Raw genomic sequence first — 26958 nt, 5'->3', positions numbered from 1 at the left:
AGAGAGAGAGAGAGAGAGAGAGAGAGAGATAGAGGGAGAAAGAGAGAGAGGGAGGAATGAAGAAAGAATGGAAGGTGTTATTTCCTACCCTTCTCTTGATTAATGTCAAAGTTACTCTGCTGGAGAAAAACTGGAACATTACACACCTACACACACACACACACACACACACGATACAGAGAGGAAACGTTCAATCTATGTTCAGGCTGCAGCACCACAGCGATGAAAAGCAGAATCATAAAATATTATTTCTTCAGTTTGTAAGGATTATTTTATTAGCGCATTAAAGATTAATCTTTCAGATGCACTTTTCTAACCAGAAACTATAGATTAAACTTTATTTTAGTATTTTACTGTTTTTATGTCATATTTATTTTATTGTATTGTCTTATATTGTATTATGTCTGCGGAAAGGCTTATGTGATTTTATTATATTGTCAATACAGCCGAATGCAGTCCATGTGGGGGACAATAAAGTAAAGTGTTTTTCTCACTGTATGAGAAAGCATGCCAAGGGGGCATTTCTCACTCTATAGGGATTAGGAACATCTTTTCTACCATATTAGTGCATGTCACTATTCATAGAGTCAGGTCCATAAGCATCTGGACAGTGACAAATTTTGTGTGATTCTGCCTCTACAGACGAAAGAAAGTGGATTTAAAAAGAAGAAATCAAAGAATAAAACTCTCAGCTTTGATTTAAGGAGTTTAGCAACAGTATTGTACTAAATATTTATTTTAGATTTAGAGAAAACAGGCTCCTCCGAAAATACTTGTTAACCATTTTATCAGTAATTTTATCAATTGTTCAAATTAAGAAATTAAATAAAAATACTTTTATATAATGAAAATGCATCTCTCTAATAATATACACCAAAAAAAAAAGTCACCATCAGGACAGAGGGTCACACACTCTAATATTTTGCTTTAGCTTTGATTGCAGCACACATTCACCGTGGCATTATTTTGATAAGCTTCTGCAACGTTACAAGATTTATTTCAACCCAGTGTTGCATTAATTTTTTTACCATTAAATGAAAATATCCATATGATAAAAAAAGTACTTATGCGGTTGTCATGTTCTCGTCTTGTTCTGTGTCTCTCTTGTCTGTTTCTGTGTTTTCCTGCCCTTCTGTTTGTTTATTTACCTTTCCCCTGCACATGGCCCTGTGTGTTCCTTCTGTCTCTGTCTTCAGAGTGCTCACCTGTGTTCATTTGTAGCTCCATCCCCTCGTTACCTGTTCCCAGGTGTTTTCTGTTTCCTATCCCCTTCTGTGTGTATGTATAGTCCCTTTGTTTTAGTGTCCATTGTCGGTTACGTGTTCCTTTGTTTTTTCACTCTCTATGTTCTCCGTGACTCTCTGTTTCTTAAGTTTCCTAATTTATTTATTCACGTTTCACTTGTTTACTAGCCAGGGCTGATCAGGTCCCCACCAACTTCCCCTGTATTATAACTCACTCTCACTGTGAGCTACGAGTGTGAAGTCTCCTGGTGGCAGTGGAAGAGGATTGGGATTGCGGTGGCTTGCCCAAACAAGACATGCTTACCCACGGATGCAAATACTGAATCATTCACATGGAGAAACACATGGTTTTACGTACACAAGCACACACACACACACACAGGAAGTGATCTCACACCACTGACCTAGGTTCAGTGGTGGTGTTTACACAGTATAACTGACATCAATACATCGTGCAAATTTTTTGGTAGGCCACTTAGTATGTTTCATCACTAATAAAGCACAGATCACACTCTGGCAAGACAAAACACACCAAAACGTTCACTGGCTGCACAAAAATATATTATATTACTTTATTTATACAGAAAGGATGCAAAAGGAAACTATTTGTGAAACCCTATTTTAATATATGAGAAAGTGAGTCATTGAAGGAGTGTGTATATGTGTGTGTGTGTGGGGGGGGGGGGGGTAGAGAGAGAGAAACAGAGAGAGAGAGAGAGAAATGGAGGAGTTTGGTGTGTATTCTCTGGTGGGATGTCGAGGTCTGGAGGCAGAGGGAATGGCGTAACCTTTCCTTCTCTCTCAGCCAGAAAACAAAACATTCCTGAGCTGCGACTACAACCCGGGGGAGTAGAAAGCAACACACACACACACACACACACACACATTCTAAGTCTCTCTGAGAGACACACACAAACTCCTTTTGTCTCACACACACACCAAACTACCTATTCTCTTTTAAACACATATCCAAACATAATCACATACAGTCTCTCCGGCACTGGCTCATTTTCTTATATAAACACAAACACACCTAATTCACACACACAGACATACCCACACACTTATGTATCTTGAACACACTGTCATCACACATATATGACTTACTCACATTAAAAATTCATCTCTCACGCAATATGTTTCTCTCTCCTACTAAAGATTCTGACTCTTTTAACAGAAAGAGCTCATTTTTAGATATTCCTGAAGTTACCAATACCAATAAATACCAATCAGGGGTGGGTTCCCCAAAAGCTTCTTAGCACAATGGTGATGCTTAGATGGTCAATCGTGCTTCACACTGATCTCTCTCTCTCTGATGATTTTGGGAAATCATGTCCAGATGGGTTAGATCAAAACTGAAGCTCTAGTTTAAAAGCTCTCTGCAGGGCGGTAGATCTTCAAGATCAGGACCAGAGATATCTTCTGATCTATATGTAAACACAAATGTGATATCTATTATATATCTATTATATAAAATCGTTTGGAGTCTGCACTTTGCTTGTCAGAGAAATAATTTGAATTCATATTGAATCACCGGAGAAAGACTCTGTTTACACCTGGCCACTTTTTGTGACTAGTATCTGGATTATATCCTATTTTTTACCACATGTATTTAAACTTGCCATTAAAAAGCATCTAGAGTTACACATCATACTGAAATCTGATTATTACTGGAGTTTCAAGAAATTCTGGTTGTCCAAGAGAAATGGATACATTTACAAGTGCTTTGCGTTATTGGATGTTTTTATCCAAATATATTTAGATATACTGGTGCCAGTACCAGTCAGAAGTTTGTACATACCTTGAATTGAGTGTTTTTTTCATTATTTAAAAATTTCTGTACTATAGAATAATATTGAAGTCATCCAAACTATGAAGAAAACCACATGGAATTATTTAGTAAACAAAAAGGGTTAAACAAACCAGAATATGTTTTATATTTTAGATTCTTCAAAGTAGCACCTCTTGTAATTTTTTCATTGAGATTTATCAAGTAGAATCATTGGAATGGCTTTCAGTTAACAGCTGTGCTAAACGTGTCAAAGAGTTAATTTCCTGCCATCTTAATGTGTTTAAGAGCATTAGTTTTTTTGTGAAGAGCTAGTAAAAAAATACTTTAAGAAATGAAGGTCAGTCAATCTGAAAACCCCCAGGAAAGAAAGAACTAGAGTTTCCTCTGTTGCACAGGATAAGCTCATCAGAGTTTTCAGCCTCAGAAACCACAAGTTAACAGCTCCCCAGATAAGAGCATCTAAAAGCTTCACAGAATATTTTAGTTTGTTTTACACTTTTAATTATTTATAATGAATTAATTACAAAGTAATTAAAAATGTATTATATTATATTATAACCTGAAATCTTTGCCAGTAATCATATCAGATCTACAGATCAGTGCTGGCTGATATGGACAAAACTTATATCACAATATATGTATGTATTATGATCAGTACAATATAAATCCAACATCAATAAAAAAACAAAAAAAAATACAAAAACAATGCAAAGAATGCCCACAATGGATATCTCTACCTACAAACAATTAACATTCAAAATTACATTAAGGTAATGTCCCCTCTACAGAACGTCATTCACTGTCAGATGCTGTAAAGAAAGAATGTATGAACTATCAGAAATGTGTTTAAAATCACCTCACTGTTACTGAAACATTTTCTAGCACAATATTTACTGATATTTAATTATTATCCAGCCATTCTACAGATCTACAAGACCAATTTTGACTCCTTGATGTAACTGTATCTAGTCATATGTAGATACAGTATCTGTTGATATCTGTTGATGTAATTATAGATAGGAAAGTGAGGTTACAGGTAAATGAATGATAACAGTGGTGAGTTATTCTTTAGGAATGCTGTAGATGAAGGAGATTGTGAGGGTTAATTCCTCTACAGTAAGCTTCTCTGTACAATACCTGTCAACAGAGCATTAACACACGCCATTCATATATCATCACATTCTTCACATTCTAGTGTTTTGACCAAGTTACAGATTCTACTCTCTCTCTCACAAACACACACACACACAGATCTGTAGTGTAGAAAGATACATCTCCAACCAAAATGACTTCTTTAGTTCTGAATGGCCTCAATATAAACTACACATACACACTCTCACACACCACTCCTGTGTATCAGTGGTACAGGATGGAATTATAACAGGAGCTGAAAACAAAGTGCACTTTTGAATGATGCAGTTCAGGGTAATTCACAGTGGTGCTGACTTTAACCGAGGATGATTTAGATTTATTCAGCAGAAAGAGGATGTCTTGTATGCACAGTCGTTTATCCCGCAGGCACTCAGGGACTCATTTACTCCTCTAAATCCAATCCTCAATCTGCAGTCAGATGCTGACAGTGCCTCTACCATTCTGTGGGCCACTAAAACACAGGGAGGCACAGCAGAGCAAGAAATGTGAAAATCATATTTTAAAACAAGGCCTGTATCATAAATCTGAAGGACGTGTGCAAGAGATCATGGAGAAGCAAAAAAACAAGACATGGATAATATTTTATTTTAACAGCAGACGTACAGAACGGCATACTGATAACTCTCTAAATCCCATTCAGTCACTCTGAGTGCCAGAAATCCTAACCTTCCTAAAACCAATAAATAATGATCTGCGTGCAATTCCTGGATATGTGACCTCTTAGCCGGTGATGATACCAATGTTCAAGGGTAAAAAAAATAAAAATAAAACATTTAACCACTCAGGGACATTGTTTATCTCACTCTCTTTAAGAAGCTGTTCACAGGAGTGATTACTACCACATTATTTAAGCAAGTAATTCCGAATTCCTAAGTAACACCTCCTCCACATTTTGTGAACCTCAACCGTCATCGTGTCTAGGGCGGGATGTTTTCCACAAAAAAAACAACAGCACACCAAAAATACAACTTATTAAAAATAAGTCCCATGTTGTGTTACAAGTCCTGTATTGTGCTATTTAGTGCTCGTACTGTGGTGGGGTAAAAACTATTTTTAAGTCGCTTTATTCTTTTATTTATTTATAGTTCTGTACCGTCTACCTGTAGTAACAGCTTAAAACATGTTGTCCAGAGTCGGATTTAGGATTTATCCATTACAATTTACAATTACAATACATCTCAATAATACTATTAAAAAAGGATTCCTCTGGGGTTTTAAAGACCCACTTAGAAGCTTAAATGATGTAGTTGTTTGACTGTTTTTTTTTAAATATGTAGATTGCACTATATAGAACCTTTTACAAGGGTTTCATTCCTGTCATGAGGAAAAAGCCATTTTTAGCATTACGATTTTGTTGAACTATTTTGTCCATCAATTAACTTGATTATATAAGACATTTCTTCCAATAAATGTTGATCATGTATAATTCTGTTAGTAGTTAAAGTTGAATAAGATGTAGTTGAATATTAGAACATATTCCAGTGAAGTATTTTAGCAATATTTTCCCAACTGTAAACTTTGAAGCATCTTAAAACTCCCTGCAGATACATGTCCTCAGGGCTCCTTTAATGCACAAGAATGTATGAGGCCTCCTTGTGGCTAAGATGCAAATTTCCCAACTGGTGCGGTAGTGTTTGGTGAGCTGGATAAGCAGGGGTTTATGCTGTGCCTCCTAAACATAAACTATATACAGTGCATCCCCAAATCCACCCAAATCATAAAAATAGGGCTTTACACATAAATATGCCAGTAATTTAGTTTTAGACAGGCTTTGAAGGCAGCAACACATCAGAATGCTGCCAAATACTAATACAAATAAAAAAAGTATTTAATAAAAAAGGCCTCTACAAATGTAAGTGATCAAAAATTACATTTTAAAGATCGCATAGATGGAATACATCAAACTGTTGTATTTGTAGTGTGTAGTAGTTGTGTAGTAGTGTTGAGGTGAGCTGGATGGTTAGGGGGTTATTCACTGTCTTCTAAACATAAACTATATATTTTCGTACAACCCGAAATCAGAAAACTTGGGAACACTTTACATTAGGTTTTTACTAACTACCATGAATAATGAATAATGCATTAATTACATGAATAAGACATGAGGTAATACAGTAACAATGATTAGGTAATGTTAATTAAACAGGGAACTACAGCATTAAATAATGTTAATTTCACATTATAAGTGAATCATTTGTTAAGATGATCAATAAATCCTATACTTTACTATCATATACTTTACTAATGTTGGGTAAACAAGTAGTTTACTAACTGCATTAGTTCATCTTCTTGTCATTTGATTGTGTTCTGCAGTAATGCATACGGTAATCGTTAAATATTTATATTTAAGTAAATATTAGTCTGGATGGTGCTTATGCTTCATTTCATCATATATATATGTGAGTGTGTGCTGGCATTTATGTAGAAATTGTAAATATAAACCATGATATAAACCCTCTACCCAAGTCCGAAATTTGGGCGTTCTTCTAGATTCCACTCTCTCTTTTACAGCTCACATCAACTCTGTGGTGAAAACTGCATTCTTTCATCTGCGCAGAATAGCTAAAATTCGACGATCCCTTACTCAGTCCACTGCTGAAATACTCCTTCATGCTTTCATTTCCAGCAGACTAGATTACTGTAACTCCTTGCTCGCTGGCATTAGTTCTTCCTCTATCCATAAACTCCAGATGGTACAAAACGCAGCTGCCCGTTTACTCACTCACACTCGCACCCATGAACACATTACACCTGTTCTCCAAAATCTTCACTGGCTCCCTGTTAAATACAGGATTCAATTCAAGATTCTCTTACTTACCTATAAGGCATTAAATAATCTTGCACCTCCTTATCTGTCAAACCTCCTTCTTCCTTACAGACCATCTCGATCCCTTAGGTCTGCTACTGCTGGACTTCTTAAAGTCCCAGCCTCTAAACTCCGTGGCTTTGGTGATCGGGCTTTTTCCAGACTTGCTCCTCAACTATGGAATTCTCTCCCATCTGTGGTCAAACAATCCTCCTCTCTTTACTTGTTCAAATCTACACTCAAGACTCACCTCTTTTCTCTTGCCTACGGCCTTCCCTCTGTTTAATGTACTATACCACTTATCCCTGCTGTCTGTTCTCGTACTATGTTGATTGTCTGTCACCACTTGTTGTGTAATGTTTCTATTTGTTTTCACAAATGATGACTGTAAGCGTCTTTGGGTTTTAGAAAAGCGCTATATAAAAATAAAGTATTATTATTATTATTATGATTAACCAATAATATATTTGTTAAGCATTATTAGCATCTGTGAAACATTACTACGCCCTTATACAGCTCTATTCAGTAAAATAAATATACCTGATGTAAAGTGAAATTAAAATAAGCGTAATCCAGGTAGAGATGTATTTCCAATAGAAGTCAAAATGTAAAATATATAATATTATATTAGTTAACTGACATTAATAAATAAAATAAAATAAAAAACTGGCTACCACTGTATATTACAGCCTATTATATTTATAACTAATATTTAATTAACAAATATTTAACAGTAACTGTACGCATAGCTGTAGCATATAAGAAAATGACTGTTACTTGTTTACCGAGTTAACATTATTTATTATTTATTGTTCATCTTAACAAATGCTTTACTTCTAACGTTAGTTCATCTACATTTCATGTGAAAATAACATTAATTAATGCTGTAGTTCTGTGTTTAATTAACATTACCCAAGCATTGTTAATGTATTACCTCTTATTATGTCTTATTCATGGTAACTAATGCATTAATTCATGTTAGTTGTAATAGGTTTTACTATTACAATAGCATGTAATTGATTTGAAACATCATTCTGGGATTGGTGGATTATAAAAGATAATTCACTTCAGAATTAGCATTAAGCAGGCTTATAAAACTTCAGACCTCACTGATTCATACTGGATTCAAATGACAGGTCTTTTCAGCTTATCATTTAAAATACACCACCTCCTCTGCTAAAACTAATCCAGCTCAAACAGGGCTTTACACATGATGATGCCAATAAAGCCAACAGTTTGAGACAGGAAGGCAGGAATTGCAAAGATACTTTCAAAATTATTGCAAAATAGTCTCCACACGTTTAATCAAATTAAATGCTAATACTCTTTAACTTGTGTAGTTGGAATTAGGGTAGCGCAATATTGGAAAAATACACATTAACATTTTACATTGCAAATGTTTTTGTTTGTTTTTCAACGATATATATCGCAATATCAAACAATGCAAGGCCCGTGCACTGTCTCGTGCCTGGACCAATCAAGAGCTATGTCAGCGCCAAGCACTCAAAACCCGAGTAAACAACACAACAACAATAATCGGCCCTTTAATCAAGCATTTAAAAGTTTTTTTAAAAGGTAAATAAAAGCGTTTTTCTGGGATGAAAAGTGTGAATTCAGCTGTAACTGGAAATATCTGCGCAAAACTGTGCTGGACTGAGGTGCACAGCTTTTGACACGTGCGTTTACATACAAGCATGTCCCTAACCATGTGGATGGAGGCCATGCGGTCACCTTGTGTTTACTCCTGCTCCCCCCTTCTCTCACGCTCTCCCTCCCCCTCATGCTTCTGAGGCAGCAGCAGCCTGTCACTCACACAGACACAGAGACAGCGCTGTGTATCTACTTCTTTTGTCAAGAATCAAAACATTGCTACATGACGTGTTTGATTTAATTGCCTTAAATGACATTGTATGTCCCCTGATGTGACTATTGCGCATGTGATGTTGATGCTTAAACGATATATTGTGATATTTGAATTTATCAAACTGATAAATGAGTTATCGTGTCTCATGACTTTTGCCATGAACCACTAAAGCTAAAGAATGCTGCATGGGCCAGCAAGGTACTATGTATGCGGGGACTCCTGCATTAAATATGCATGTGATTTCGCTTATCTGTTCGCACAGACAATTAAAGCCAAACTCCGACAGTCACACAATCATTACCACCCACTGTGCTGTCCACTGGGGGTGGAAGCTTTCTATGAAATTTCTAAGAAATTTTGAATGTCTGCAGAAACTCATAAATTGAACGGCCCATCAATGTGGCACTTAGGTGGAGACCTCAGTCTTCAATCTCCAAAATTTACATTGTTTTGGCATGAACTAGAAAACGCAACTTATACAGGTGTGAGCATTCCCAAACTGTCCCTTAAGGTATCACTTCATGATTAATTAATCTGCTATTCCATGACTTTTAGCAAATCAGTGTATAAAGACTACACTGGTTCTTGTCAAAAATGAAATATTAAATTCAACACAAATGCAATCTGACTTCTGTCTACTGACTGCTTTACAGATGACACCTTCAATTACGGAGAATGTAGGGCAACAAAGGACACTCCGCTACCTTCACAAGCCAGATGGACAAATCTCTGCTGGTAGCAAAATATGCAGACCTTTGATTCAGACAGTACTGTCCCTAAATCCTGCCCGACTGGCAGAATGTGTTATATGCTGTGATATAAAAGAGAACAAAGACGCTGTCACAGCGTACGGCTAATGCTGCTGGATGCTGTCTGCTCCAGTTTCTCAACAAGCTGCAGCATGTGAAGCCATTCTGGTCACAAGTGCTGTGAACCATGGGATCCATCAACAGAATGATAAAACACAATAGATCTCAGATGTGATCCCTGACTGAAACTTTAATGTATTATCCCAGTGTGTGTGTGTCTGTTCCTGTTATATAAACAGCCCGTATATAGGAAAAAAATTTACTCCTTTTTTTTTTAAATAGGAACATAACTCACTGACCAAAAGAAAAAAAAAGCACCAAGAATGGAATGAAAATGTATATACAGCTCTGGAAAAAAATTAAGAGACCATTTCAGTTTCTGAATTAGTTTCTCTGATTTTGCTATTTATAGGTATATGTTTGAGTAAAATGAACACTGTTGTTTTATTCTATAAACTACAGACAATATTTCTCCCAAATTCCAAATAAAAATATTGTCATTTAGAGCATTTATTTGCAGAATTTTTTAAATGACTGAAATAACAAAAAAGATGCAGAGCTTTCAGACCTCAAATAATGCAAAGAAAACAAGTTCATATTTATAATTCATAGTTTTAAGAGTTCAGAAATCAATATTTGGTGGAATAACCCTGATTTAATCACAGTTTTCCTGCTTCTTGGCATGTTCTCCTTCACCAGTCTTACACACTGCTTTTGGATAAGCAGTTCAGCTTGGTTTGGTGGCTTGTGATCATCCATCTTCCTTATTATTATTAATAAGATAAGATTATTATATTCCACAGGTTTTTTAATTTGGTAAAATAAAAAAAAACTCATAATTGTTTAAGTGGTCTCTTATTTTTTTCAGAGCTGTATGTGAATGTAATGATAACATATGTACGTGATTACAATATTACTGTCACGTCTGGTGCTGTTAGCTCCTCTGTCCCTTCCACACCAAGCTCTAACGGAGGTTCTCAGGTCAACAACTACACTACCCAGAATGCACCACCCGCTGACATCACGCACTCACCTGATCACGTGACACCTCACCTGCTTCCTCCAGGAAGTCCCGAATACTGATTACTGGCACTATAAAGGTGCACGCCACACAAACACTCACGCCGCGTATTGTAGGTTCTCCTCTTTACAAAGCGTTACTTTATCTCTTGTCTCAGTTTATCTTGTGTATGAACTTGCCTTTGTTTTTTCGACGCCGATTATTGCCTTTGCCTCTGATACTGGATTGCTTGTGTATTACCTGGACTGTACATACCATGACAGAATTGCAGACACGTGCAGATACTGATAAAAGTATATAAAGTTTATTAAAACAATAAACAGATGTAATCGTAGTCGATACAGAAAAATGGGTGATCACCAGTAAACAGAGCAATGAAGACAAAACCATACCATAAACGAGAGACAGTCCAGAGTTCATACACGAGAGATCCAATATCAGAGGTAATCCAAGAGGCAGTAGTGAAAACACAGTCCAGGTAATACACAAGCAATCCAGTATCAGAGGCAAAGGCAATAATCGGCGTCGAGAAAACAAAAGCAAGGTCATACACAAGATAAACTGAGACAAGAGATATAGAACGCTTTGTAATGAGGAGAACCTACAATACGCGGCGTGAGTGTTTGTGTGGCGTGCACCTTTATAGTGCCAGTAATCAGTATTCGGGACTTCCTGGAGGAAGCAGGTGAGGTGTCACGTGATCAGGTGAGTGCGTGATGTCAGCGGGTGGTGCATTCTGGGTAGTGTAGTTGTTGACCTGAGAACCTCCGTTAGAGCTTGGTGTGGAAGGGACAGAGGAGCTAACAGCACCAGACGTGACAATTACAATGAAATGATAAGTTACTTCGAGAAAACTCTTGGGCCGCCTCTAGATAAACCATGATGAGATACAGCTGGGCCTGTTGATCCTGCAAAGATAACTCATATGTTGCTAAAGTTCATTACACAGCTGGTCCCATAAATGCTTATCAAAATATTGATAATTAAACCACAGTTAGTACCGACCCCATAATGTGATTGGCTGAGAGGCTTTTTATGAGTGACATTATCAGCTGGTAATGCACTGTAACCGAAGTTCTCCATGTATTACTCCACCACATACAGGTAACCTAGCAACGATCCAAACAGCGCAGCTACAAACAGAGCAGCAATGGAACTATTTTAACTCGTGTTAAAAAAATAAGTTTTTTATAACCAAACAGATTGTATTTTCTTGTCCTCTTTGACTCAAAATCTTTTAATAAACAGCGATAATGGAACTGTGTTATTATCGCAATAATACACTCATGCCTACGACCGCAGCACAGCAGTGCCAATATTACACGTTATAGCACTCCCTCTCGTGTATTATTATAATAATAATATATTATTATGGAACAACTTACGTATATTTTAAATGTTCAATTAAGCTATTTTTAAATATAACATAAAAGCATAACGTTGTGCTTTTGAGTATTTGTGTTTTTTTTTGTATATTTTCTGCCAAAAAAGTAAGTGTTGTTAAAGCGTAATTTTACAATTTGAAATATATTGTAAATGCAGTACTTTGCGTATTGATGCACATATTGTGTACACCTTAATACTAATGGAAAAAAATACACCTAACTACACTTTAAGCAGTATTTAATTTAACACAACATATATTTTCTATCAACACAACATTTAATTTAAAGCATATTGCTTAAAAACACAGAAATATATGAAAATACAGAGAAAGCATATTAAATGGATATATTTTATTTTTATAAAGTATATGAAATAGAAAATGTACTGTAAGATTCTTTATAACACAAATAGTTGCAGGATATAGTGCAAGTATCACTGAGCTGTTAGTGTCTCTCATATCACTACTAGGGGTGAATAACTGTCTTATGCAGTAGCTTAACAGAACATCACACCAGCCATTGTGTTTTTTTAAATACAATATCATGATATTCAACATCAAAAACAGGATTGAAGCACTTAGTACAACTCAAACCAACCATCCAACCATCGTCAGATACCAAACAGATCTACATTTCTATCTAAATATAACACGATTTCAGTCCGTAGATGTATAGGTTTCTTTTTACAACATCACTGCAAACAAAGGCAATGGTGGCTGGCTGATGAACAACCTAGATGTTGGTCAATTTTCAAACAACTATTCTGTTTCTCGCTATCTAATGATGCATCCAATTTCAAAGTTTGTCTATAAATAGAGCAAATTGCATTTGAGAGCTTCATTTAGGCATTTCTAGCTGTAAACAATCTCTCACCAAGAGGTACTCTACCCAACAGTAGCCTTTAAAAAAAACAGCAGCCCAATGACCAATCAGACCAGAAAGCACAAAGCACAATTTGTGCTATATTGTGCACAAATTGCACTTTCTTTAAATGAGAATATCTGGAAAATATTAATGGAATTGACTCTTTTCATGATATCACAAAAAACATAGGATTTTGCATGACTAGCTATAAACTAAAGTTTGAAAAAATGTTTTAGCATAGACTGCTTTCTGAATGAGACACATCCAGAACAGATTTGAGTCATTTGGCTATCAGTCTTAAAAGTATTGTATTAAAAATGACTGTTTAATTCTAAAAGATAAAGAGAACAAATAATTAGAATTCTAATTATAACATAATTAATTCTAGTTGTTTGGTGCTTAAACCCACACAAGCTGTTAAAAAAAATAATGCACCCATAAAGATGCCCCTCTCTTTATTTTGCTTGTTTATTTCTGTGTAAACACTGGCTAAAAAGCAGAAGGGGTGTAAAAGTGAGATGTACTAATTGCCTTTTTTATTTAGCTGTTAAGTGACCTTAGACCACGGAATAAACTTAAAAATAGCTCAGATCCGTTTCCAAGCAGAGATTCGTATTATATTCTCCATAAAAACCCAGCCAAAGCTTTAAAACAAGCCCAAACGTGCAGCATGAGCAGCATTACAAAAATACGAGGCATATGATGCTGCTCTTAATTAATTAATTTTAATACAAATAATAATGTAAAATACAGATTTACAGTGTCTTGCAAAAGTATTTGGCCCTCTTGAACTTTTCAACCTTTTACCACATTTCAGGCTTCAAACATAAAGATATGAAATTTTAATTTTTTGTGAAGAAGAAACAACAAGTGGGACACAATCGTGAAGTGAAACGAGATTTATTGGATATTTTTAATTTTTTTAGAAATAAAAAACTGAAAAGTGGGACGTGCAATATTATTCGGCCATCTTGCATTAATACTTTGTAGCGCCACCTTTTGCTGCGATTACAGCTGCAAGTCACTTGGGGTTTGTCTCTATCAGTTTTGCAAATCAAGAGACTGAAAATTTCGCCCATTCTTCATTGCAAAACAGCTGAAGCTCAGTGAGGTTGGATGGAGAGCGTTGGTTTGTGAACAGCAGTTTTCAGCTCTTTCCACAGATTCTCCATTGGATTCAGGTCTGGACTTTGACTTGGCCATTCTAACACCTGGATACGTTTATTTGCGAATCATTCCATTGTAGATTTTGCTTTATGTTTTGGGTCATTGTCTTGTTGGAAGATAAATCTCAGTTCCAGTCTCAGGTCTTTTGCAGACTCCAACAGGTTTTTTTTTTTTCAGAATGGTCCTGCATTTGGCTCCATCCATCTTCCCATCAATTTTAATCATCTTCCCTGTCCCTGCTAAAGAAAAGCAGACCCAAACCATGATGCTGACACCACCATGTTTCCTTTTGAGAAGGTATGTTCAGGGTGATGAGCAGTGTTACTTTTCAGCCACAAAAAGCACTTTGTATTTAGGCCAAAAGGTTCAACTTTGGTCTGATCTGAGCACAGCACCTTCTTCCACAGGCTTGATGTACAAACACCACTTTTTTGTCTTTCTTTCAACAGAGGCTTTCTTCTCGACACTCTTCCATAAAGGCCAGATTTGTGGAGGACACGGCTTATAGTTGTCTTGTTAATCTCTGCAGTTCATCCAGAGTGATCATGGGGCTCTTGGCTGCATCTCTGATCAGTCTTCCCCTTGTTTGAGCTGAAAGTTTAGAAGGACGGCCGGGTCTTGGTAGATTTGCAGTGGTCTGATACTCCTTCCATTTCAATATGATAGCTTGCAAAGTGCTTCTTGAGATGTTTAAAGCTTGGGAAATCTTTTAGTATCCAAATCCGGCTTTAAACTTCTCCACAACAGTATCTCGGAGCTGCCTGGTGTGTTCCTTGGTCTTCATGATGCTCTCTGCGCTTTAAACAGAACTCTGAGACTATCACAGAGCAGGTGCATTTATACAGAGACTTGATTACACACAGGTGGATTCTATTTATCATCAGTCATTTAGGTCAACATTGGATCATTCAAAGATTTTCGCTGAACTACTGCAGTGAGTTTGCTGCACTGTAAGTAAAGGGGTTGAATAATATTGCACGCCCCACTTTTCATTTTTTTATTTATAAAAAAAGTTTAAAATATCCAATAAATTTTATTCCACTTCACGATTGTGTCCCACTTGTTGTTGATTCTTCACAAAAAATTACAATTTCATATCTTCATGTTTAAAGCTTGAAATGTGGCAAAAGTTTGAAAAGTTCAAGGGAGACGAATACTTTTGCAAGGCACCGTATCATTCAAAATACAAGAAAAATACAGTGCCTCAGTTCACAGTACATCATTTGCAGCTGTGCCTGTATTAATGGCTCAGCTCCAGTCTGATTGTTTTTCCACTTAATATCCAGCACACCACTCTCTCTCCTGTAGAGAGGCCTTTCCTGGTAAAAAGTTTCATTTATCACCCATCTCTGTGTGATCGAGTTAAACCATCAATTAGACGAAAACACAACAGAAGCACATATGGGAGTGGAGAGAAGATAAATGAAGTGAAAGTATGAGGACCAAGGAAATCAGCAGAAAAATCAGTGGTAGGGAAGTTCAGCACAGTTTGTTGCTGTTCCTGCCTTATCCACACTCAGCTCTACCTGCAATCTCCAGTCTCTGGACTACAATACCCAGCACGCTCCACGCACTGACACTTATGATCACATGACACTGCACACGGCACTCCAGGAAGCCAGTCACCTGAATACTGAACATCTTTATTATATGTATGACCTCGTTTTGTTTTTTGACCACTTGTTTTGTTTCTTGCCTGCTCTCTTGAACTTCCCTGCCTGTGTATGATCCTCAGACTGTTACCAGTTTATGCTATGTTCTCTCTCTCTTGCTGCTGTTCACTGGTTTTGAGCTTCCTTGTCTTGACTACCCCTTGTACAGCCCTTTTTGTCAATAAACCTGTTTTACTGTATCTGCATGTGTCTGAGATCTGCCTAGCTATGACACCAACCTATGGACCCAGCTAACAGAGAATGTTAAAAGAACATTTAGAAACATTTTGGAAAAGTTCCAAGAAGGTTAGCCCGTATTATGACAGAAATAATGTAAAAAGAACGTGTGACATAACAATGGCTTACATCACAACGTTATTAGAACAATTCTTTCATGAAGTTCTCAGCTAGACTAATGCTATCTTTATGTAAACTTTCAAAGAAACATCTCCAAAACTAAAAATGAAAACATTGATGCAAGTGATGTTGAAGCAACATCACCAGAACGTTTAAGAACAATAAATAAAAAGGTTCTAAGAACATTAAGAAAGCTTGACAGATTGAACGTTATAAGCACATTACCTATAAGGTAGAGCTGGGCAATTAATCAAAATAATAATTTTAACGATTGATTCAAATTTACAATTAAGGAAGATGTGTTTTTATGAAAATAAAAAATTTCTCTGAGTTTTAATTTCCACCGTTGATGCTCCCCTGTGGGCTCTCGTAGTTTAGATTGAGCTTAGCCCCTCCCTGTTTACAGTAGTTTTTTGCTTGTTTTTTTTTGGTTGCACTTTAACAAAGAGGAAATTTAAGTGAAAACTAAATAAATAAAAACTAGTTTTTAACCATTTCTTTGTCATCTGTAGTTTAATTTTTAGTAGGGGAAAAAAATTGAAAATCAGATAAAAAAAACTGTAAGTTTCAGTTGTACAATTGTTCTACTAACAATTGTTAGCTGGGGAGGGATCCTGCCCTCCAGAACTGGCGTTTCAGGACACTGCTTTAAATGAAACAGGGAACAGTAATAAGCAAATATTCAGAAACCATGGACAGCACAGTGATTGGTAATGATTGTGACTGGCGGCATCTGGCTAGAATGGTCCTTGCAAACAGACCAGCAACTCTGGCAGAAATTACATTCACATTCAAAGCACAAGAGCCCACATGCATATCCCACAGATCAGTGAAGTATTCTATTACACCCATAAGACATGGCAAAGGTTCCCATGTTTTACCATGACTTTTAGCATGTCAGTGTTTTGCCTTGGGTATCCATAGCACTGAAACAAAAATGAACTAAAAACATGACACTATAAAAATCAAAACAAATGAACAAATGACAAGAACAGAAGCACATTCGTGAAGCCATGGGAATATCACACACACCTGGCAGATGAGCACACAAGACTTGACAAGGAGTTAACAAAGCAAAGAGTGAAGATTAAACAATAATAAACACCTGGCAGTGAGAAGAAGAGGCGTGAGGTTAGCCTGATAACACCTGACCTGAGTGCAGTAACAAGAACGCAGGGATGCCTGGCTTACAAACTAGAATCAGGGTTCCACTCTGACAGGGTTCATTTGTTGATGACCTGGTAACAGGATCATATAAGGCACTGATAAAAGGTGCGAACATAACCAATCAGACTTTTTTTGTGCAGATGTCAAATGCCGCCTCTGGAAAGACGCTGGAAGCCCTGGAAAGCTGCCCATGTCTCCCATACTTAACCCTTTGAACCCTAGGCTGTTTTGGTGAGTTTTTTCTTCGTTTTTGTCAGTTCCTCTTTTAGGTCTTATAACACAGTAATTATATAAGACAGTCACATGCTATGAGCTCTTTTACTCCAGAAGACATACAGCTGCTCAAAAATATAATCATTTAAAATGTAAAAGGAAGCAGAATTGTTATATTTTCCTGGAACTGATCATGTTTTGGTCAAAATTTTACCAAGCACCTGTTTTTTTTTACTTATTTTTGAATGTATAGACTTTAAATATATTCACACCTAAGATATCTTTTCAAAAATGGTTAGACTAGAGTGTATATGAGTTAAAAGCGTAAGAATACTAATGATAGTTCATTACATGACTTATTAGAAAGAGACAAAATACATGGAGAAACAGCATCAGGCAAACTTATTTTTCTTGATAATCACACCTCTAGGATACATGTAGATTATTAAAAACCTGACACTCAGAGCAGCCTATGCCTTTCAGTATTTTGATCAGGACACACAAAGAAAACTATATACAAAAATGTAAACTTTTTTGTCTAAATAAATAAAAATGTTAAGTGCAAAATAACTACTTAGTAAAAATGTGCAAGTAAAATAAAAACTATATAAAGTAGTGCACAGCATACCTAGCTTTAGTTTGAGTAAAGCAGGTAGCTTCACACTTTTTCTGTGGACACTCTTGAGTAATTTACTGATATTATTTGGTTTGAAACGTAATATAAATATGTTTGAAGCACTAAAGGTAAATAATATTGGTTGGGGAAGGAGATCTCAATTTTTAGGTGAGTTTCTTGTAGATGCTTTACCAATTTCATTGGTATTTTTAGAAAGAGTAAGTTCCGCCCTTTCTAACCATATATGGATTATGTTTATGTGTGAAGGGATTCCTGAGTAATTAAGCTGAGAACACAAGGTGCGATTTTGGACGGAAAATCCGTCCGTAGGGTTCTACGGGTTAAGCCACTGAATAGAAACTATCAATGTTTTACCTCAGAGACAATTGTGAGCCTTTCTTTTCTTTTTAAAACCTGAAGTTCTACAATGTTGATGGAAACCTGATATTCTTCTGGGCCCAGATGCTCTTAGGTTAGGTAGTAGACTCTGAGTGGTTCAGCAGGCTAAGAGCTGCCACTATGATCAGGAGACCGCTGGTTCGAATCCCGTTCATGTTGGCCTAGCTCTTTCTAGGTGGGTAGATGGTGCTCTTTCCCCACAGCACTCCAAAGGGTGATGTTGATCAGCACGAGGCATCTGTGAGCTGATGTATCAGAACCGAGTCACTGCACTTTCCTCTGAGCATCCTAGCTACTCAGCAATGATGTATCAGAAGCAAAGGCTGACTAGCGATAGGGGGAGTCCTTTTTTATTTCATTTCAAATTTTTATCACATCTTCTCCCTAATTTACACAGCCAATTACCCAATCCACTCATTAGGACTCCCCCTATCACTAGTGATGCCCCAACACCAGGGGGGTGAAGACTAGCACATGCCTCCTCTGATACATGTGAATCAGCCACCGCCTCTTTTTAAACTGCTGTTGTTGATGCAGAATTGCTGAGTAGCGTTACAGCGCTCTCGGAGGAAAGTAAAGCGACTCGATTCCGATACATCAGCTCACAGATGCCCTGTGCTGCTCGACATCACCCCCTCTAGGAGTGATGTGGGGAGAGCACCATCTACTCACCCAGAGAAAGCAAGGCTAATTGTGCTCTCTCAGGACTCCGGTAGCCGATGGCAAGCTACATGAACAGGATTTGAACTGGCGATCTCCTAATCATAGTGGCAGCGCTTATCCCTCGAGACCACTCGGAGCCCTGATAGGGGGAGTCCTAATGAGTGGGTTGGGTAGTTGGCCTTGTAAATTGGGGAGAAAATGGACTGCCTAAAAAACACTGCCTAAGTAAAATAACAGATGTTTATAAGTTTTTGGGTTTAATTTAAGGAAAAAAAGCCCAGCAGGATAGTGGTGTCCTGAAATGACCTGGTCTGTTTATGTCCTGCTCTTACTGAGCTCCAGGCCTACAAGGTGCTGAGAACAGGAGAATCAGTCATTCTGTGTGGCAACAGATTTTCTATTACGCTATTCAGACGTGCTGCTCTCCGCACTGGAGGTGAACTGAGAAGGTGGATTGACTTTCTGTCTCTGAAACATCTACTTATAGTGTAGCAGTGATGTACACACACACACACACACAGTTACTAAAGCAAACAAGTGCACTGAGATGAATATGTAAACATCATCACATCTACACACACACAGACACACAAACACAGTGTGTGTATTTGTGCATACTTGATTTCAGACTAATACCTCAGGGCCATTCGGTTAATTGAGTTCACAAACTCAATACACACTTTGCACTCGTTTCAATTCCCTTTCTATTTATGACTACATGCACATGTGTGTGTGTGTGTGTGTGTGTGTGTGTGTGTGAGTGTGTGTGAGTGAGGGTGTTTGTGCATATGTCCCAGGATAATAAGTAAAACAGTTAGCTCTAAGTGATGGCTCCCTAAAAAGACAGTAAACAGCAGTGGTGATTTACAGACAGCGGCACTACATCACAATGTGGAGAATGCGTAATATTTGTGTATTTATGAGTAATGCACAAACCAGAGACCAACGAACACTTCAGTGCTATATAATAATCACCATGCTATTGTGTGTGTGTGTGTGTGTGTGTGTGTGCTAGTATGTGTACAAGAATTCATGTTTCTATTACATTAACCGAAGAGCTTCCTCAGACTATGAGTTTACAGAGTGTTTTACAGAGACCAGATAAAACAAGATGAGTAGGAGATGACACACACACACACACACACACACACACACACACACGCATAGAGTATAAGTTACGTCTGCTGTCACTCATTCACTCTGTGTGGGAAGGTCTATGTGGCCTGAATCATCATAAACATCCTCCAGACACAATGAATGATTACTTCAGCATTCTCTGACATACAAACTATACAGCTTTCTGTAAGTAATTCGTAAAGCCATATGCAATATCTCACAAATGTGAGTACACCCCTTACATTTTTAATAGGACAACTCTGAAGATTCCTTTACCGCAGAAACTGGGCCACATAGTGTTTTTTTACAACATAATAATGATCCCTCCAAACACACCTCCAAGATGAACACTGCCATGCACAGGAAACTACAGGTCTAGGTCAGGGGTCGGCAATTAAGTTTGGCCACGGGGCAAATACTGTATTTTCCAAGCCATTACATGGCAAGCCACAATTTATATATATATATTTTTTTCATTTTCTGTTTTAAAAAATGAAGTGTAATGGGATGGAGTGCTACAGACTAGTGGCTCTCCAGCCCAGAGGGTTGTTGAACCCAATTGCAGAACTGTTGATCTCAAAGCAGGTAAACCCAAGAATAAAGGAAAAACACACCGCTCCTCACACGGGATTAAACCTTTGTTGTCAGGGTCACACTGCAATACACTACCGCTGCCCCGGATAGTGAATTGGGGCATGGCTGGGAAATAAATGGTCTTATGAGGAGATAACGAGCCCAAGCACGGGCGGAAAAACGAGAACAGGCCGAAACTAAAGTCACGCTGAGGGCAACAGAGAGACAGGGGAGGAATGTAAACAAAAGCTTACCAGATAAGCTTTTTATTTTGTATTATTTTTTATTATCGTTCATTATAATATAAACAACTTCACAGGCCAGATGTTTAATGCTTGCAGGCCACATCTGGCCCGTGGGCCCCCTATTGCCAACCAGTGGTCTATGTGACGGACTGACCAAGTATGTCTCTAGACCTACGCCAAATTAATCATCTGTGGGGCATCCTCAATTAAAAGGTGGAGGAGTGCAAGGTCTCTAACATCCACTAACTCTGTGATGTCATCATGATAGAGTGGAAGAGGATTTCAGTGGCAACCTGTGAATCTATAGTGAACTCTCCATGTCCAAGAGATTTAAGGCAGTGCTGGAAAATAATGGTGGCCACACAAGGTATTGACACTTTGGGCACAATTTGGCCATTTTCACTTTTTCAAGGACGTACACACTTTTAGACACACTTTTAGAGGTTTAGACATAAATGGCTGTGTGTTCAGTTATTTTGAGGCTACAGCAAATTTACACTGTTTTAAAAGATGAACACTAACTACTTTACATTATATCAAAGTGTCTTCAGTGTTTTCCCATAAAAAAAGTTACAATAAAATATTTAAAAAAATGTGAGAAGTGTACTCACTTTTGTGAGATACTGTATATGTGCATGTATGTGTTTGTGCCTCTGTGTACCTGTTCGTTGACCCTGCAGTGGGAGGGGCCATGGTGAATGAGGATCCGGACGATGTCCACATCTCCCCTCCAGGCAGCCAGATGTAAAGGGAAACACCCTTTACTGTCTGCCATGTTAGTGGAGGCTTCAAACTGCAACAGCTTCAACACCACATCCCTAGAGAGAGACAGAGAGAGTTAATTATGATTTTATCTAAAAACACAATCATTTTTGTTAATTAATTCAGATGCTGCACATACTTTTTTCATAACAGACTTTATCATTTTTAATATATGTACTGTATGCACATACACAACACACTGCACTGACACACAAGGACAAATTACTGTTTACAAACACTGTCACTTTAAACCGCACTGAGACACTTTATCTTCTACTGCTCTAATTCCATTATCATGCTGCTATAGCAAAACTTGCACTCTGGACTTCATGTTGCTGCAACCTGTCTACTCTCTCTACTTATTTTTTTATTTTTTAGGGTACTTATCTTTATCTATTTTGTATATTCTATTTTTATTGTATACTTTATTTGATCTATATATCTATTTTAATAACAGCTCTTGGGTGTAAACTTGATTGTGAGATCACAATTTCGTTCTACCTCATGTACCACATGTGATGCGAATGACAATAAAATCTCCTTGAATCCTTGAATATATGTATGTATCCTGGGCATACACACAAACACACACAGCTGATAGCATTTACAATATTCTAGTTTAAAAAGCATATATAATATTATAATACAGTAAAACTACCCTGAGATATTAAATATTTCAACACAACCTCTCTATAAGCATCGACTCTCTCTCTCTCTCACCGACAAAGGTTGCTAGGAACCTGGGTGTTATGGTTGATGACCAGCTCTCCTTCACGCACCATGTGGCCTCGGTTGCTCGATCCTGCCAATTCGCGCTTTATAACATCAGGAAAATTAGACCGTTCTTGACGCAACAGGCCACCCAACTCCTGGTACAAGCAGTCGTCATCTCAAGCTACCTCCCGGCCGCTGCACTCCTCCAATGAACGTCGCCTCGCTTTGCCAAACAAACAATCACACAAAGCAATCCAGACTGTTCTCATACAGAGTTCCCCAATGGTGGAACAAACTACCTTCCACTACCAGATCAGGAGAATCTCTCGCTATCTTTAATAAACTCCTGAAGACAGAGCTCTTCAAAGAGCACTTACTCTCTTAATACCTCTAACACACTAACTACTTCTAACCCCATTTCCTTCTTCCCCTCCTTCACTTCTCTATCCCTTTATTTCCCTTCGACCTCCTTTAAGCCCTATCTAAAAATGGGTTATCTAAATTCCTATTACTTTTGTACTTCATTATTGTAAGTCGCTTTGGACAAAAGCGTCTGCCAAATGAAATGTAATGTAATGTAATGTAATGTAAATACAGTAAAAAAGGGATCTAGTCTAGCATATTGCAAATATAATGTATTTATTATGTTTTTCTATATTGTCCAGCCATAGTACATATATTATACTGTAGAATAAATTACTTGTGGTTGCTGGATAGAAAAGCAAACCCAATATCATTTAAAATGTGGTTCAAATTCAACAAAGTTTGGTCATAAATCTAAATGCAGACCGAAATCAATAGTCTGGGGCAAACAGAAGATCAAAAAAACAAACTCTTTAAAGTGCGTGATGCCTTTCTCTCAAGTGAGTTCAGGTGGGTCTTAGATTAGAACTCAATGTGAGGCACATCTCTGATCTAAACTCGGAATTATGGAAAATATGAGTTTCTATCTTGGAAGCTGCACATGTTCACCTCCTCAAATTGTATTTTTCCATTGAGGAAATTCTGAGACCATTTCCATACACAAGTTCCCCAACTAAGATGACTATCAGCCTTTTAGGAGATAGAATCTGTACAGTAGTTTAAAATGATTTGTTATCTATGTGCATTAAGCCTGATTTAGAATAAAGCTATTTATCATTCTAATATCAGCAAATTGACTGCTCTGATGGCACAGATTTTCCCAAAAAGCAGGAAAAAAATAAACCTTTTTACTTTCACTCTGACTCCATGCTTAAATGTAACGTTATCGTTATTCTGCCTTTACAATTGAAAAGTTGGATCTTTTAACTAGCAGATGAATGCAGCACAGTGCTGTTGTAGGGTTGGTGTGGGCGGGACATGGCCGGGACATGTTAGCTCTCTAATAAGTAAAGCATGAAGTTTGTTTGAATATGGTAACATTCAGGCAGTGTTTTTTTATACATATAGTATATACATTTACGGTTACATTTTCTGTATAAATCCTATGTGAGAAAAGCCAGCCAGACTTATGTTTTCTTTTCTGACATAAAATTACAACACATCTGTCTCTCTGCATCTTTATATATCAGCTTAAGCTTAAAAGCACAGTAAATCCTAAGATAAATAACACATCAAAACATTTAATAAAGCATGGTTTTTACATGTATATCTATTATAAATAATATTATGAATAATTATATTAAAACATTTTTTTTTTTTACAAATTTGGGGATTTTAACAGAATTATTATAACACCCATTTGAATGATTCAGAAAGAGCATGATAAATACAGAAATGGAAAAATTAAGACAAATTGTGTTTTAAAAACTGTGCCAAATTGCTACCTTTATTACATAATGTACTTTTCCTGCATTCACACGAGAATGCAACGAGCTGCTTGTGTCGCCCCGCGTTTGTCACTTCTGGGCGTGTCAAAGCTCATTGCACGCATGCATCAAAAAGGCATAAAAATTATAGTATATAAATATACTATTTATTAAATATGTGTTCGTATTACACATGTATTTGATAACTAAAAATAAACAGATTTTATTATTTATTATTATTATTATTATTAACATTGTGAATGTTTTTTGATATATATATATATATATATATATATAACGTTTACCATCTAGACATTTTTAGTCCCGCTTAAAAAATATACATTTTGGAAAGAAAATAATATAAATATGAGGAGTCACTTATCGTATATATGCAATGATGCATCATATAAAATGGGAAATGAAGGAACGGCAGTGATGAGTCTTTCATCCATGTTTTCTCTAACATGGTAGGAAGGAAATGCGAAAGGAACCAAAAGTTCAGAGAGCAGAAGCTTAAGGACCTCGGACTGCCTTGTATGTGATAGGTCCAAAGAAATGCTAGTAGTCAATCGGGTTAGAATGTCGCTTCAACGCATTATAATTAATTAATTTGCATAAAGTTAAGAAAATTGCTGAAAATTGTGTCGCAGTGACAAATCTCGCCCTGCCATAGAAAATGAACGTTCGCCTGTCACTTTGTCGCTTTCCAGTGTGAACAAAGGCTTAATCTATACGTAAAGAACACAACCTGAATCTGGTTTAGTTTAACGGTATGTAATGTGTGCATGTCTGTATATCTGACATTTTAAAATCATTTTGTAATAAATTATCTGTGTGTGTATGAGAGGGTTAAGAATAATTTAATAAAGTTAAATTAATTGAATGACCAAGTCAATGTTCACAATGATTTTGTTGACAAAATTGTAAGGAAAATGTGAGAAAGAGACGTAAGAAAAGACACACAGGACTTACAATGTGTGGCAATTACAGAATATACAGTTGACAGGGCAGCTGATACACAGCACTTCTTCAAGTGGCTGCTGGGTTGGGTTTTGATGGACATTTTCTATATTGAGGCTTGTGAAGCAAATAATGGGCTTGGTGGGGCAGCTAATGTGCTTTAGGTTAACAGCATTCTCCTCAATGCACTCCTTTAGCCTGGATTTGAACAAGACATTTCAGCTGAAGACTTTCTTCACAAAACTGACAGCAGTGCCATAATTTGCCCTTGGAGCAGGTAATGAAGAAGCCCATCAGCGATTATAGAAGATTTGATGTCGCGATCAGTGTTGGCTTGGTTGAACAGTTCCAGTAGGAGCTGGAGATTAGGCAGAAGGCCACGCGATGAATCCTGGCATTTGTGCGTCTGAGCGCTACACATGGAAGTGAACGCTCGTGTTTACGAGGATGTCGATTGAGCAGTTGTGAGTAGTCAGCTGTGGGCAGTCAGCACTAAAATTGACTCCATTAAAAGCAGAGATCCTAAATAGGGTTTTATCACAGCAATAGCACAGAGCAGTGTTGTCATTAGCTCAACTGAGCGTGTTGAGAGCAGAGGAAACTACAGTACATCATGTGCAGAGCAGCGCTGCTTCAGGAGCAGAATTTAGGACCACTGCCAAAGAGGAATTAAAGGGCCGTTTATGTAAATGAGCCATGTGTAGTGAACTCAGACTAATGAAGATTTACAAATGATTGATTTATGGTATCTATAAAACAGTGGTGTGCTGCACACAATAAACAAATAATCAGGACTGGATCATCATTATGCAACACTATGTAACATCTGACCATGTTTATTACTGCTAATGTGGGCTCGACACACAGATAACTGCACTATGTAACTCTGGTGAAGTGGGCAAGAAAACTGCACTATGTAACTCTGGTGAAGTGAGCAGGAAAATTGCACTATGTAACTCTGGTGAAGTGAGCAAGAAAACTGCACTATATAACTCTGGTGAAGTGAGCAAGAAAACTGCACTATATAACTCTGGTGAAGTGGGCAAGAAAACTGCACTATATAACTCTGGTGAAGTGGGAAAGAAAACTGCACTATGTAACTCTGGTGAAGTGGACAAGAAAACTGCACTATGTAACTCTGGTGAAGTGGACAAGAAAACTGCACTATATAACTCTGGTGAAGTGAGCAAGAAAACTGCACTATGTAACTCTGGTGAAGTGGGAAAGAAAACTGCACTATGTAACTCTGGTGAAGTGGACAAGAAAACTGCACTATGTAACTCTGGTGAAGTGGGAAAGAAAACAGCACTATGTAACTCTGGTGAAGTGGACAAGAAAAAAATGCAATATGTAACTCTGGTGAAGTGGACAAGAAAAAAAAACGCACTATGTAACTCTGGTGAAGTGGACAAGAAAAAAACTGCACTATATAACTCTGGTGAAGTGGGCAAGAAAACTGCACTATGTAACTCTGGTGAAGTGGGTATCAAAACTGCACTATGTAACTCTGGTGAAGTGGACAAGAAAAAAACTGCACTATGTAACTCTGGTGAAGTGGGCAAGAAAACTGCACTATGTAACTGGTGAAGTGAGCAGGAAAATTGCACTATGTAACTCTGGTGAAGTG

The 26958-nt window shown here is 37.3% G+C and overlaps 1 protein-coding gene across 7 annotated transcripts in view; it reads right to left on the bottom strand.

Moving 5' to 3' along the window:
• The window catches only part of anks1b (ankyrin repeat and sterile alpha motif domain containing 1B), a 441679-nt gene that overhangs the window by 319798 nt on the left and 94923 nt on the right, over window positions 1–26958 (bottom strand). For all 7 annotated transcript variants that reach the window (XM_049474291.1, XM_049474289.1, XM_049474290.1 and 4 more), the window contains exon 3: window positions 21767–21923. In XM_049474291.1, the coding sequence (XP_049330248.1) occupies window positions 21767–21923 (157 nt within the window). The remainder of the gene's footprint in view (window positions 1–21766; window positions 21924–26958) is intronic.

Source organism: Astyanax mexicanus, chromosome 2, assembly GCF_023375975.1.
Source record: "Astyanax mexicanus isolate ESR-SI-001 chromosome 2, AstMex3_surface, whole genome shotgun sequence".
Classification (NCBI taxonomy): Eukaryota; Metazoa; Chordata; class Actinopteri; order Characiformes; family Acestrorhamphidae; genus Astyanax; species Astyanax mexicanus.
This window is presented reverse-complemented; position numbering and strand designations above follow the sequence as displayed.